Source organism: Littorina saxatilis, linkage group LG12, assembly GCF_037325665.1.
Source record: "Littorina saxatilis isolate snail1 linkage group LG12, US_GU_Lsax_2.0, whole genome shotgun sequence".
Taxonomy (NCBI): Eukaryota; Metazoa; Mollusca; class Gastropoda; order Littorinimorpha; family Littorinidae; genus Littorina; species Littorina saxatilis.
This window is the reverse complement of record NC_090256.1, coordinates 39,390,550-39,404,604: the sequence shown is the minus strand read 5'-3', so window position 1 is coordinate 39,404,604 and position 14,055 is coordinate 39,390,550. Positions and strand designations below refer to the sequence as shown.

At 45.1% G+C, this 14,055-nt stretch overlaps 1 protein-coding gene across 13 annotated transcripts in view; it reads right to left on the bottom strand.

Moving 5' to 3' along the window:
• Nucleotides 1–14,055, bottom strand: part of LOC138981903 (uncharacterized) — a 236,166-nt gene that overhangs the window by 20,704 nt on the left and 201,407 nt on the right. Inside the window, exons 7-8 of one of the 13 annotated variants that reach the window (XR_011460731.1) lie at nt 7,309–8,358; nt 6,671–6,809 (exon numbers count right to left, since the gene is read on the bottom strand). The exons of 6 other annotated variants lie outside the window; for them this stretch is intronic. Coding sequence is in view for 5 of the 7 variants with exons in the window: in XM_070355046.1 (XP_070211147.1) it covers nt 1,764–2,401 (638 nt within the window). In the remaining 2 variants the exon portion in view is untranslated. Of the gene's footprint in view, nt 1–459; nt 4,061–5,552; nt 8,359–9,258; nt 9,394–14,055 lie in introns of those variants that run through there. 6 more of the 13 variants (XM_070355067.1, XM_070355046.1, XM_070355066.1 and 3 more) reach the window with 6 other exon arrangements.

The following is a 14,055-nucleotide window of genomic DNA, read 5'->3' as shown; positions in this document are numbered from 1 at the left end:
TCCATCAACTGAACACCGCCACGTTCTTATCAGCATTCTTTCAGCATTGCGTCGTCTCACGAGCAATGCTGTCTACAGAGAGAGAGAGAAAGGAGAGAGAGAGAGAGAGAGAGAGAGAGAGAGAGAGAGAGAGAGAGAGAGAGAGAGAGAGAGACTGGAGCACAGCATTATGGTTTATCCTCATCAACATCCATTGAGAAAAAACTCTCCTGTTTGATTAACCCGAACTGAACAACAGAGCGAAATATATACACTCTGATCTTGGAATGAAAAGAAGTCACACACACACACACACACACACACACACACACACACGAGAGACAGGCACACACACACACACACACACACGAGAGACAGGCACACACACACACACACACACACACACACACACACGAGAGACAGGCACACACACACACACACACACACACACACACACACACACACATGTTCGATAACATCTTAGCAACTCAAGTTTAATACAAAATTCTATTACAAAAGATCACAACTATCATCGGTTTAATTCCCAAACTTCTGGATGTCCTCCATCAACTCAAATGACAGTCATTAAACCATGTTTGATTTAAGCAGCAATCACAGGAATCCATGTAAACTATGATACTGTTTGGGAGAACGATGATCATTGAATAAATCAACATTGAAAAAGGTTTTTCTCAACCGTCTACTCTCCCAGCTCTGTTACTCTCATCCTTTGAACAAACTTGAATTCAGTTTTAATTTCCGCAAACCAGAAATCTGCGTTTTCACAAATCATGCACCGTGACAAGAGTGTGCTCAGATCATCTTTCGCGCATGACATTGTCAATGTTCTGGCATTGCAACAGGGTCAGACTTCACCCTCTGAGATATTTTTAAAGGTAAAATTTCTCCTTTTGTTGATCTTGTCAGCGTCAGATCAACCATTATTATTTTCTACGATCATACTGATTTTAAGCATCACATACTCATTACAAAAAAAGAGGCTTAAAATCAACTCAACATACATAATTAGAATGATAAGTCAGCCTGTTTGATGTGCGACGAAAAAGTGCCGCAAAAGAGGACACAACAGCCATACCACTCGAACCAAAACCTTGAACACCAATTGCTTCGCACAGGCTGATGGATGAGCTGAACCCACACCCTGAACACCAATCGCTTCGCACAGGCTGATGGAAGAGCTGAACCCACACCCTGAACACCAATTGCTTCGCACAGGCTGATGGAAGAGCTGAACCCACACCCTCAACACCAATCGCTTCGCACAGGCTGATGGATGAGCTGAACTCACACCCTGAACACCAATTGCTTCGCACAGGCTGATGGAAGAGCTGAACCCACACCCTGAACACCAATTGCTTCGCACAGGCTGATGGATGAGCTGAACCCACACCCTGAACACCAATCGCTTCGCACAGGCTGATGGATGAGCTGAACTCACACCCTGAACACCAATCGCTTCGCACAGGCTGATGGATAAGCCTCAACAGACATGGGGGGTCCTGGGAGTGCCACATCCTCAGCAGTGTTTTCCACAAATTGCATCATTTTTCCGTTCGCCCATCTTGCCAGATTGATATCCGTCCATCCCACAGTCTATTGGTTATTGTTCCCCATCAAGCTTAGCTACCCCAGTTTTCTTAAACTAATGTATGAGTCCAGCAAAAACATTTTCCATCCAGGACATTTTCAATAAAAAAAAGTTGCTTTTCTCCTTCCGTCTATCTTGCAAATTAGTATCCCCCCCATCCCCCCCCACACACACATTATTTTCCCTGATCAAACGTTGGTATCGAAGACTCGTCAAAGAAAGGTGCCAAATCCCCAGCCACAGAACTGGAATCAGAGGACAAGTTCGGCGTGACGCTCAACCCTGAGGCAGGCGCTATACGCACATCAGCTCGAGAACCAAACCCACGAGAACCAAGACCAAAGCCGTGAGTACCTCCAACACCCTGGGGACCAACGCTACGAACACCCTGTAGACCAAGGCCACTAAAAACACTCTGGGGACCAATGCCAAAACCACTCTGGAGCCCAATGTGACCAACACCTTGTGGACGAATGCGACCAACACTCTGGAGACCAACGCTGCGACCCTGTGGACCAATGCGACCAACACCCTGGGGGTCAACGCTACCACCAACACCCTGGGGACCAACGCTACCACCAACACCCTGGAGACCAACGCTACCACCAACACCCTGGAGACCAACGCTACCACCAACACCCTGGGGACCAACGCCACCCTGGGGACCAACGCCTAACACTGGCAGATGGGTCGTCCCCGTGAGGTCTGTGGCACCAGAGCGTTTCTTCTCCGCGTTATTGGCTGCCGAGATTTTCCACCAGAGGGCGCGCTGCACGTCCCGTTTGGAACAGCCGCACAGCAGACGACAGAACTCTGCAAGACAGACACAAAGGATACTGTGGTAGAGACTACGCTTTGAATTTGAAGAAGGGATTTGGTATTTGATATATATTTTATTTTCCTTGGGGAATTCTCTCGAGGAAAATATGACTGCTATTCCTGGGGAAAGCGTGCAGTGACCGAATCGCGCTACCCATTTGGTTTTGTGTTGTCTTAAAAACTATATTACCTGCCCTCGGGAAGACAGACAAAAACAGATAGGAACAAAACAATAATTACGCCATTCATCTGTGACTACGGACTCTTCTAGAGGGACAGTATCATTTGAAAACGTTTTAAACAAGGTTCATTGCCAAGCACTTTTTATCAAAGTATGGAACAGAAAACTGACATAAATCTCGTCGCCCCGCGACTTAGACAACCGCTATATCACAGTAATGAAGATGATTATTATGCCTACAACAACAAACAAGAACATAAAGGGAAACAATCAGCACTTTAATTTTGGCCCAACACGTGCGCCCGGGAATAGACATGAAAAAAAATAAAAAATCGAAAATTCATGCACCGTTGCCATATCACAGAAAGACACGAAGACGAACATTATGCACCCAAACAGGAAAGCACGGACAATGTCTACCCAGCACGAAAGAAAAAAGTCACAGCTATCACTTTCAAGTCCTTGCAATACTCCACCAAGTGCACAGCAGTGGCAACTTGTACCAGTTAGCGTTTCATCTGCGATCAAATACAGAGGAGCACACGAAACTGCTATTACTCACAAACGAAGGAAGCTAGCACAATTTAGAATTATCCCACTGCACAAAGTATTCAACATCGAACCAAGAAGAGAAACCACGGAATCGTAAATAGGAGAGGTAGAGGCTTGGGTTGAGATGGCGGATGTAGGCCTAATTCTCTCGCGTCAACCATATTCTGCCGATCGGATGTAGTGGCAAGCTGTCTTTATCAAAAACAATGCCGAAACAAACAATGATGTAAAACCGCCAGTTTCTTCTGTCGAACAGCTAGTTGTGCCACGGGCAAGCTGTACCAATCAAGTCGATGACGTAAAACAGGGATAACGTCCAGCCATCAGTTTATGATTACCACAACAGTCAATAGCTATCTGCGCTGCGCTAGTGTACCAACCAAGACAGTGGCGTAAAACAGGGATGACGTCGAGCCATCAGTTGTTGGTGCAAAAGGGCGACGTATACTTGTGCCAGGTGTCTGTTACGTGCGAGCTGTGCCAATCAAGACAGTGATGTTAAACAGGAATGACGTCAACCCATCAGTGCGTCTGCTGTCCTACAGCTAACTGTCTCTTGTTCTCGGGCTGTACAAATCAAGACAATGAGGTATACAAGAATGACATCAAGCCAGTAGTTTCTGCTGTGCCAGATGCCTCTTGTGCTAGCTGTACCAATCAAGTCAATGAGGTGTACAAGAATGACATCAAGCCAGTAGTTTCTGCTGTGCCAGATGCCTCTTGTGTGCTAGCTGTACCAATCAAGTTAATGGTAGCATTTCAATGACGTATACAAGAATGACGTCAAGCCGCAAGTTTCTGCTGTCTAACGGCTAGCTGCGCGAGTTGCCTCTTGTGTGCGGCGTTGGCGCTGGCAATCTGCCACCACATGGAGCGCTGTGCGTCACGCTTGGAGAGGCCCGTGACCAGGCGACACCACTCTGCACACGACACAGCACCACTGAGTTATTTATAGCTCAGTGCACACAACACACAACATAAGAGTGATCTCCCTTGAGCTTGTCCCCACACTACACATAGAGAATACTACATGGCTTGCTGTGTCGTACCAGATTTACACGAGTTGTTTTTTTAAATATTGAACTGCGAGCGAAAGCGAGCTGTTCACTATTTGAAAAAGCAACGAGTGTAAATCTGGTACGGAACAGCAAGCCATGTAGTATTCTGTTTATCCTACATACTGTACGTACGTGTATTTTACTGAAAATGTCCTGCAGTCGAGGCAGCTAAATTGAAGACGCTTGTTTTGGAACCTCGATCTCTTCTAAAGCCTCGTACAATCTATTACGTCAAAGCAAAGAAACGTCACTCTGAAAGTGTGGCGTGACGTGTTAGTTCTAAAGATTCATGGAGGGTAATTAGCGAGCGCAATTTTTGTTTCTATTAGGACGTTTGTCTCGGTGACTTTGGCACCATAAGCAGTGGAAAAACAGGTCCCTGCCAGACTTGCTTGACATGACCTCATTTACATGATATACACACGTGTGATTTGAACGATTATTATCTCACGGGTGTCTCTCTCACGTATGTAGGATAAACACGCTTTAGACAGTCTGTCGGTCCACAGTCTGTCGGTCTTATATTGATGAGCCTTCTATGTGCTTTACTTACAAAAGTTTGAATGACTACGGGAAAAGTTGTCAAACGGCAAGATACTAATCAAAAACAAAGAAGCACAACGATCTAGAAAAAGAAAACCTGAGACTGTGCATTGTTCGACGTGGGGGGGGGGGGGGGGGGGGGGGGCTCCTCGGTACCCGGTAAAGGTACCTCAAGGATAGACACACAATACCCATTGTAATACTCAATTTCAACAGCATCTAGAGGGCAAGCCCCCCCCCCCCCCCCCCACACCCTCCCCCTGGCCTACCCTCATTTTGGGAGCCCCTCCCTCTCTTACGCTTGGTCCAGTCCTGCACGATACAGCCACTGTTGATCCGGAGACTGTCCATGTATCTGGACGGGCCATCTGTGCTAAACTTACTCAAACTCAGAGATCTACGGCAAAAATTCTACTTAAACACAGAAGTACGGCCATATAGAGAAAGCAACACGGAGGTTGTGGTGTGACAACTACAGAAACTCATACAGTGTGCGTTATCAAAAGACAGGAGCTTGCGTGGTTACAGAGTTTTGTGTGTGCTGAAGTGGTATTCACATCCATCTCACTGAATAAGCTGTTGACAGCTGTTTAACCAAGAGACTAATGTGACTGATAACTCACTCGGGCAGGGATTTTCGCACTTGTTTTTATTGGTGCCATGTCAAATTTGTCTTTTTATCAAGTGAAGAATCGTCGCTGAATAAGACAGATTTACCATAGAAAAGGAGTCAAATACATCTCTCTCTCTCTCTCTCTCTCTCTCTCTCTCTCTCTCTCTCTCTCTTCTGTCTCTCTCTCTCCAACATACAATCAAAAAGCATTTTGTTCCTGCAGTACAAGTGTTTTTATTTCCTTTTCGACCAACCAATCATTGATGACGCAGGATGAACAAAAAAAGTCACATAAATCTGGTTTATGTAAATATAACTACACAAAAAAGCCCACTTAATCTGCATCGTTTCAGGCTGCATTGTAGTCATTTGAACTACTGCTTTTTAATTAAAAAATCCAAAAACAAAGAGACTGCCAAGCTTCCAAAATTTAGAATAAAAAAACAAGAAAGGTAAGTTGTTTTTGTCAATAACAACATTCCAACAACTTACCTTTCTTGTTTTTTTGATTCACATTATTTAAGTTTCTCCTCTTTCACAGGAAACTGTTTTTTTTCTCACAGGAAATTGCTACGCGCACGGGGAAAAGTAAGCCTACTGAGCACATTATGATTCAAAAAGTGTCCTTGCCCCATCCCATCCCCACATAATTTCTTTCACAGGAAGTGTTCCTCTTACACAGTAAAGTGTTTCTCTTTCACAGGAAATTGCCCCATGTGCGTGGGAAATGTGTGTGTGCCAATCAGCCATCCACCCCTCAAACCCCACCCCGCTTCCGATCTTCTTTCAGAGGAAACTGTTCCTTATTCATATTAATTCACAGGAAAGTATTCCCTTTTCAAGGGAAACTTGTTGTGTTTTTGATTTTTCACAGGAAATCGCCCCGTGTGGTGGGAAAGGTGTGAGTGCTGACCACAGTGCTATCCAACAAGTGACACACACCCTTCAAACCTCATCCATCCACCCTTGACCCCCATCCCGCTTCCGATCTTCTTACACAGAAAACACAGGAAAGTGTTCCTCTTTCACGGGAAACAGTTGTGTTTTTGATTTTTCAGAGGAAATTGCTCCGCTCAGAGGGAAAGGTGAGCGTGCTTAGCGCAATTCCACAACTGACCCTGTACAACCCATCCAAACCCTAACCACTCCACACTGCTTCCGATCTTCTTTCCCAGGGTAAAGTGTTCCTCTTTCACGAAGCTGTAGGTTTTTTTCCCCACAGGAAAGCCCTACTGCTCTTTCAGAGGAAATCGCCTCGCGCAGTGGGAAATGTGTGCGTGCCGAGCCCAGCGCGATCCCACACTGCCTGTCCTTGCTGAACATGCTGACTGCCCCTGGCCTGGCTCAGCTCCCTGTGTTTCTTGCTGGCCGTGTTGGCGCTGGCGATCTGCCACCACAGCGCCTTCTTCAGCTCGCTCTTGGTGAGCAGAGCGCCGCACACGCCCACCCCGAACGCTGCAACACACAGAGACAGAGACAGGGTGAGTGAGTGAGCGAGTTCAGGGTGGCGAGTCGTTCCCCCACTCACCGTCATCTGTCTCCGTCTCTTGTGCAACCCGTATTTAACTCATTGTCTCCCAGGTACGGATATATCCGTACTCACTCATATGGCTCTATCTGACCAGGTACGGATATATCCGCTCAGACATGTACAATTAGCTTCAGTCGCTTCCTGTAACGCCGATCTAACGCCTGCATTCCAGCGTGTTGAAACACAGTTCACACTTACTACAATTCTGAGTGACCTGCTGCAGCACAGCTGGTCTCGGCTAAAAAAAAACTTGGTCAACATAGGTGGAGTAGAAAGCGTTAATTTACATGCCTTGAGCAACTCTTCCGTCGAGTATTGCGGTGCGGGCAAGCAACACAAAAAAAAATAACATAAGTGACACTCAGTTGAAACGTAAGAGCAAAAGCTGATTCTACTGCTAATTATCTCCTGTGTACTTCTTACGTTGTTTAAAGTTGCAGAAGCACAGACAGACATCACATGTTCAGCACACATGACCTCACCCACTGTATCAATCACTCGGTAACACAATCGAGCGAACTTGAGTAACAGTCTTGACGACCAACAAGAAGCCACACTTCCGCTTCCAGTCATTGGGATGTAACAACAGTTATAGAATTACACATCTCTTTGCCTGCCTGCCTGCCGGCCTGCCTGCCTGCCGATTCCACAACTTCAATCATTCAGTCAGAAAAATGGAAAGTCAACAGTTCTTCTTCCCATGGCTGGTTGAACTTAATAAAGTCGAGCTAGAGTTCACACCTTCTGCTAGCTTTTCACCTCTAACTTTCGCACTGCTCAACATGACGGTGTTCTGACAGACTTCGTCCTTCAACATTTTCATTCCTTGAACTTGTTCTTGCAGTGCTTCTCTTTAAACAACTTAATTTACAGTGTCACTCAGCTGAACACGCAACAGTTCAAATGCTCTTTAAACCCGCTCCTGTATCAGTCATCCTTGTTTCGCAGTACTGTGATTTGTCAGAATCCTGCATTGTATCTCTCTGATTTGTCAGATGCCTGTACGATCCTGACCTCCCATCGCAGCACTGTGGTTGGTCAGAATCCTGCATTGTATCTCTCTGATTGGTCAGAATCCTGTACCATCATCACCTCCCATCGCAGTACTGTGATTAGTCAGAATCCTGCATTGTATCTCTCTGATTGGTCAGAATCCTGTACCATCATCACCTCCCATCGCAGTACTGTGATTGGTCAGAATCCTGCATTGTATCTCTCTGATTGGTCAGAATCCTGTTCCATCATCACCTCCCATCGCAGAACTGGGATTGGTCAGAATCCTGCATTGTATCTCTCTGATTGGTCAGAATCCTGTACCATCATGACCTCCCATCGCAGCACTCTGATTCCTCAGATTGCGAACGAGCCTAACTTGGTCTTTGCGACGTTGCTCCGTGTTGGCAGCTGCGATGCGCCACCACAAGCTTTTGCGTATCTCCGTCCTGGGTTCGCCCGACACGCACTGGCCAAAGTCTGCAAGGGAAAAAAGGCACACCGGTCACCTTCGTACCTTGTCAGCGCATGGATGTATGGTGAACAGGCCAGTTAACATTGGAAAAGTAGTTTAACGGTTTGTCCTCCAGTCAGTGATTCATTGCCTTTAAACTTGGCAAGAAAACGACACAGTTTCCAGTTTTAACGGTTTATCCTCGAGTGACCCGTTATCTTGAAAACAGTGCGTAAACAATATAGTTTTACTTCTTCTCCTTCTTCGTTCATGGGCTTAGACTCCCACGTTCACTCGTGTTTTTTTAGCACAAGTGGATTTGTACGTGTATGACCGTTTTTACCCCGCCATTCAGGCAGCATACGCCGATTTCGGGGGAGGCATGCTGGGTATTTTTGTGTCTCTATAACCCACCGAACTCTGACATGGATTACAAGATCTTTTCCGTGCGCACTTGGTCTTGTGCTTGCGTGTACACACGAAGGGGGTTAAGTCACTAGCAGGTCTGCACATAAGTTGACCTGGGAGATCGGAAAAATCTCCACTCTTAACCTACCAGGCGGCAGCGACCGGGATTCGAACTCACGACCTCCCGATTAGGAGGCCAAATAGTTTTACTAAAGTGAATTCGTGTCGCAGTTGTCTGCTACTTGATGCTCAAGAACACACAAAATTTACCAAACGATACCAAAAAACACAAAAAAAACACACAAAAAACAGAGTACTAAGTGCACAGTGTGTTTTTGGTGCCCGACGCATCCACTCGACTGAAAATAACCAACAAACGCCACCCAGCAGAGAACACATCGAGAGAGACAACATAGTAACGAGAATTTGTGCCCACAGCTCCCACCCATCACAGGGCACATCCCAGGGAAACGGAGAGACACACCGTACAGGCTGCAGCATACACAGGGGACACTCACTCTATTGGGGCCACCCGTGTTTGAAAGCCAAGCGGTTCATCCGTTTCTTGGACAGGGAGGTGGCTTTCGTTATACGCGACCACACGGTCTGCCTAACTTTGGCTGGCGAGCAGGTGGAATGTTGGGCACAATGGGCTGAAACACACAGACAGAAGAGGGAGGCTGAACCAAACAGACAGAACTGATACTGAAACACACAGACAGAAGAGGGAGGCTGAACCAAACAGACAGAGCTGATACTGAAACACACAGACAGAAGAGGGAGGCTGAACCAAACAGACAGAACTGATACTGAAACACACAGACAGAAGAGGGAGGCTGAACCAAACAGACAGAACTGATACTGAAACACACAGACAGAAGAGGGAGGCTGAACCAAACAGACAGAACTGATACTGAAACACACAGACAGAAGAGGGAGGCTGAACCAAACAGACAGAACTGATACTGAAACACACAGACAGAAGAGGGAGGCTGAACCAAACAGACAGAACTGATACTGAAACACACAGACAGAAGAGGGAGGCTGAACCAAACAGACAAAACTGAAACTGAAACACGAGAGGCCTGAAAGGAGACAGAAACGAAGCCACACTTTGCAGAACAAGGAGATTGAAACACCAAGGCCAGAAAGAAGATGGAAAAGTAGCCACATTGTGCAGAACAAGGAGACTGAAACACGAGAGGCCTGAAAAGAGATGAAAAAGTAGCCACACTGTGCAGAACAAGGAGACTGAAACACCGAGGCATGAAAGGAGATAGAAAAGTAGCCACACTGTGCAGAAAAAGGAGACTGAAACACAAGAGGCCTGAAAGAAGATGGAAAAGTGGCCACACTGTGCAGAAAAAGACGACTGAAACACAAGAGGCCTAAAGGAGATATAAAAGCAGGCAGACTGACGCAGACAAAAAGGAGACTGAAACACGAGAGGCCAGAGGATGTTGCAAGATTCTGAGAAGACTCGTTTGAAGGAGAACCTCTGGGGTTACCTTGTGGCCCAACAGACAGGATGATGATGATGATGATGATGATGATGGAGCTTTATTTTTCAAGGATGGAGGTTTAAGGCGACGCCTTTTCTTACAACCGGTCCTTACTTCTAAGACATATGTCTAATAAATGATAAACAAGTAAAGCAACATGACAAATAAACAAAGTAAACGAACGAACCAGCAAACAATCGACAAGTAAGCAAACAAGCAAATAAACATAAACAACAAAATGACAAAGTAAGCAACATACAAATCGAAAGCGAAACATGCAACATGTTAATTGAGGTTACACATGTAAAGTGATCGACGGTAAAATTCACACGATACCAACGTTTACCTAAGGAGCAAGAAACAGAGATATATAAGGGAGACTGAGCCACAGACGAGCCAACCAATTCCAGGATCATCCACTTCAGGATGCTGCAAGACGCAAAGCAGGCCCGGAGGAGGCTTATTTGAAGGAAACACTCTTGGGTAACCTGGTGGCCCTGCTGTCAACAGAGGCTTTCGCATAAGTTTCGGCGGCTTAAAATACGTCTAGAAGAAATCAAAGGAGAGGAAGACGACAGGCCGAATAGTTGAGAACAAATCATAGTTGCACCAGTCCACAAATGTGTCTTAAAAAAAGCTGTGATCAGCTCATCAGGACTTACTTCATGTTCGGGGTTTTCACCAGGAGTATGTCTTTCAATTAGGGGTACATTTGTACCACCTTTGGGGAACACTGACAACGACAAAAACCCTCCTCAGCTAGACATCCACACTAAGTCTTCGTGTGTTAGGCGTGAACAAGAGGTACATTTGTACCACCTTTGGGGAACACTGACAACGACAAAAACCCTCCTCAGCTAGACATCCACACTAAGTTTTCGTGTGTTTGGCGTGAACAAGAGGTACATTTGTACCACCTTTGGGGAACATTGACAACGACAAAAACCCTCCTCAGCTAGACATCCACACTAAGTCTTCGTGTGTTTGGCGTGAACAAGAAGTGGATACCAGAATTCAACATACACGACGAAGGGCCAGGCCACGAAGTTTAATAATAATCTGATTTAACTAATTACAGTACTTGTGGTGCGTGTTCGGGCAAATCGTGCAATTTGCGTCTAGATTAAGGTACAGTGGATTCCCCAGATTCAAATTCGCCATAAACTCCCCTCCAAACGTCAGATCTATGGCATCCCAACGTACCTCACCTCACCTCACCTACGCCTGTGACCCAACGTACCTACCTACCTAAAAAAAGGGGTGGAAGTGGCTCTCGCTTTCCTTGGCAGGTCTGCCTGCCCTACGCGGGGCCAAGCCCAGTTGCTGTCTGTACGATGAGGTGGCTTTCGTCACGCGAGAGGTCAGAACACCCCTAAGCGCTGAACGTCTTTCGGACGACTCGCACGTGCAAAAGTCTGTAACACACGGGAGAGTAATAGGTCTATAGAGTGCTAAAATAGTTCTACTACCAAAGCCAGTGCGGCAAAAAGTCTGAAACACACGGCAGAGTATGGTCTATAGGGTGCTGAAACAGTTCTACTCCTCAAGACGGAGCGGAACAAATAGTCTGTAACACACGGCAGAGTATGGTCTAGAGAGTGCTGAAACAGTTCTACTCTCAAAGCCGGAGCGGAAAAAATAGTCCGTAACACACGGCAGAGTATGGTCTATAGAGTGCTGAAACAGTTCTACTCTAAAAGCCGGAGTGGAAAAAAATAGTCCGTAATACACGGCAGAGTATGGTCTATAGAGTGCTGAAACAGTTCTACTCTCAAAGCCGGAGCGGAAAAAAATAGTCCGTAACACACGGCAGAGTATGGTCTATAGAGTGCTGAAACAGTTCTACTCTCAAAGCCGGAGCGGAAAACAGTCTGTAACACACGGCAAAGTATTAGGTCTATAGAGTGCTGAAACAGTTCTACTCTCAAAGCCGGAGCGGAAAAAATAGTCTGTAACACACGGCAAAGTATTAGGTCTATAGAGTTCTACTCCTAAAGCCGGAGAGTAATAAATAACGACTTTTTTTGCAAAATGCAAAAGCTAGTCATGGTATAACCTATCCCTTGTTTGCCCTTTTTCCCCCAGGAATCACCATGTTTGGAAGTACATGTACAACTGGAAAGGGAATGTTGAATATTTCTTGACTGGCTGAATGTTGGTCTGTCTGTCTGCGCTTGACTTTCTCTATCACATGCACAGTACAGGCAACCGAGCAATGAGTCGCTTTGCCTTTGACTTTCTCTATCACATTCACAGGCAACCTGAGCCTAAGCAGCACACAGAATCATCAACACCAATGAACAACACATGCCCAAACAAGAAGGGCAAAGCCCATACGACTCACATGCTTGACCTTGACCTTTTATACACTAAGAACTGCTTTACACATTTTTCCTACCAAAATACATGTGACCTTGACCCAAGGTCAAGGTCATCCAAGGTCATGCAACACAAAGCTGTTAATTCAAGACATAGGAAGTACAATGGTGCTTATTGGCTCTTTCTACCATGAGATATGGTCACTTTTAGTGGTTCACTACCTTATTTTGGTCACATTTCATAAGGGTCAAAGTGACCTTGACCTTGATCATATGTGACCAAATGTGTCTCATGATGAAAGCATAACATGTGCCCCACATAATTTTTAAGTTTGAAACAGTTATCTTCCATTGTTCAGGGTCAAGGTCACTTCAAAATATGTATACAATCCAACTTTAAAGGACCCTTGCGACCTTGACCTTGAAGCAAGGTCAACCAAACTGGTGTCCAAAGATAGGGCTTACATTGCCCTGTATAGCATACATAGCTAAGGTTGCCATTCTCGATAACTTCAGAAAAAAATGCGAAAATGTGAAAAATGGTCGTTTTTAAGACAACAATTACGGCCCCTGTGACCTTGAACTTGAAGTGAGGTCAAGTTGCCGCACATGTTTTTTGAGATCTTGTAACCATACACCATCAGGCCACATCAGGTGTTGATAGACTTAATAGTGTCCAAGAAATATCCAACGTTAAAGTTTTCCGGACGGACGGACGGACGGACGACTCGGGTGAGTACATAGACTCACTTTTGCTTCGCATGTGAGTCAAAAAGGAAAAAGACCAGGCGCATTCGTTTATACGATTCTTCCTCAAATGAAAACAAACGAAAAAGCATTTTATCGTTGCTTTATCGTTGCAGGATGCAACAAGGCCAAATTGCGCAATTCATATATAGATGTTCAGTTTGAAACTCTACCCAAGAATAACAAGTCGCGCAAGGCGAAATTACAACATTTAGTCAAGCAGAATGAAACTGAACGCACTGCATTTTTTGTTACCAAGCCTGTATAGCATCGTCGGTCTCCCGTTCGTGGAAAAGGCAGTCAGTATAGCGCGGTAGTGGTTGCGCTGAGCAAGATAGCATGCTTTTCTGTATCTTTATTCTTTTTAACTTTCTTAGCTTGTTTTTAATCCAAACATAACATATCTATATGTTTTTGGAATCAGGATCCGACAAGGAGTAAGATGAAGTTGTTTTAAAATCAATAATCAAAATTTGATTTTAATCATAATTTTCAAATGTTTAATTTTCAGAGCTTGTTTTTAATCCGAATGTAACATACTTATATGTTTTTGGAATCAGGAAATAATGTAGAATAAGATGAAATTAATTTTGGATCAATATCTAAAAAAAATAATTTTAATTACAATTTTCTGTATGCGCGTCTAGTATGGTCGGTGTATCGTCTCCGCTAAGCATACTTTGACACAGAGCTATAAAGAGTCACTTTTCACGCACATCTGTCAATGCCTAAATTGAACAAAGAAACT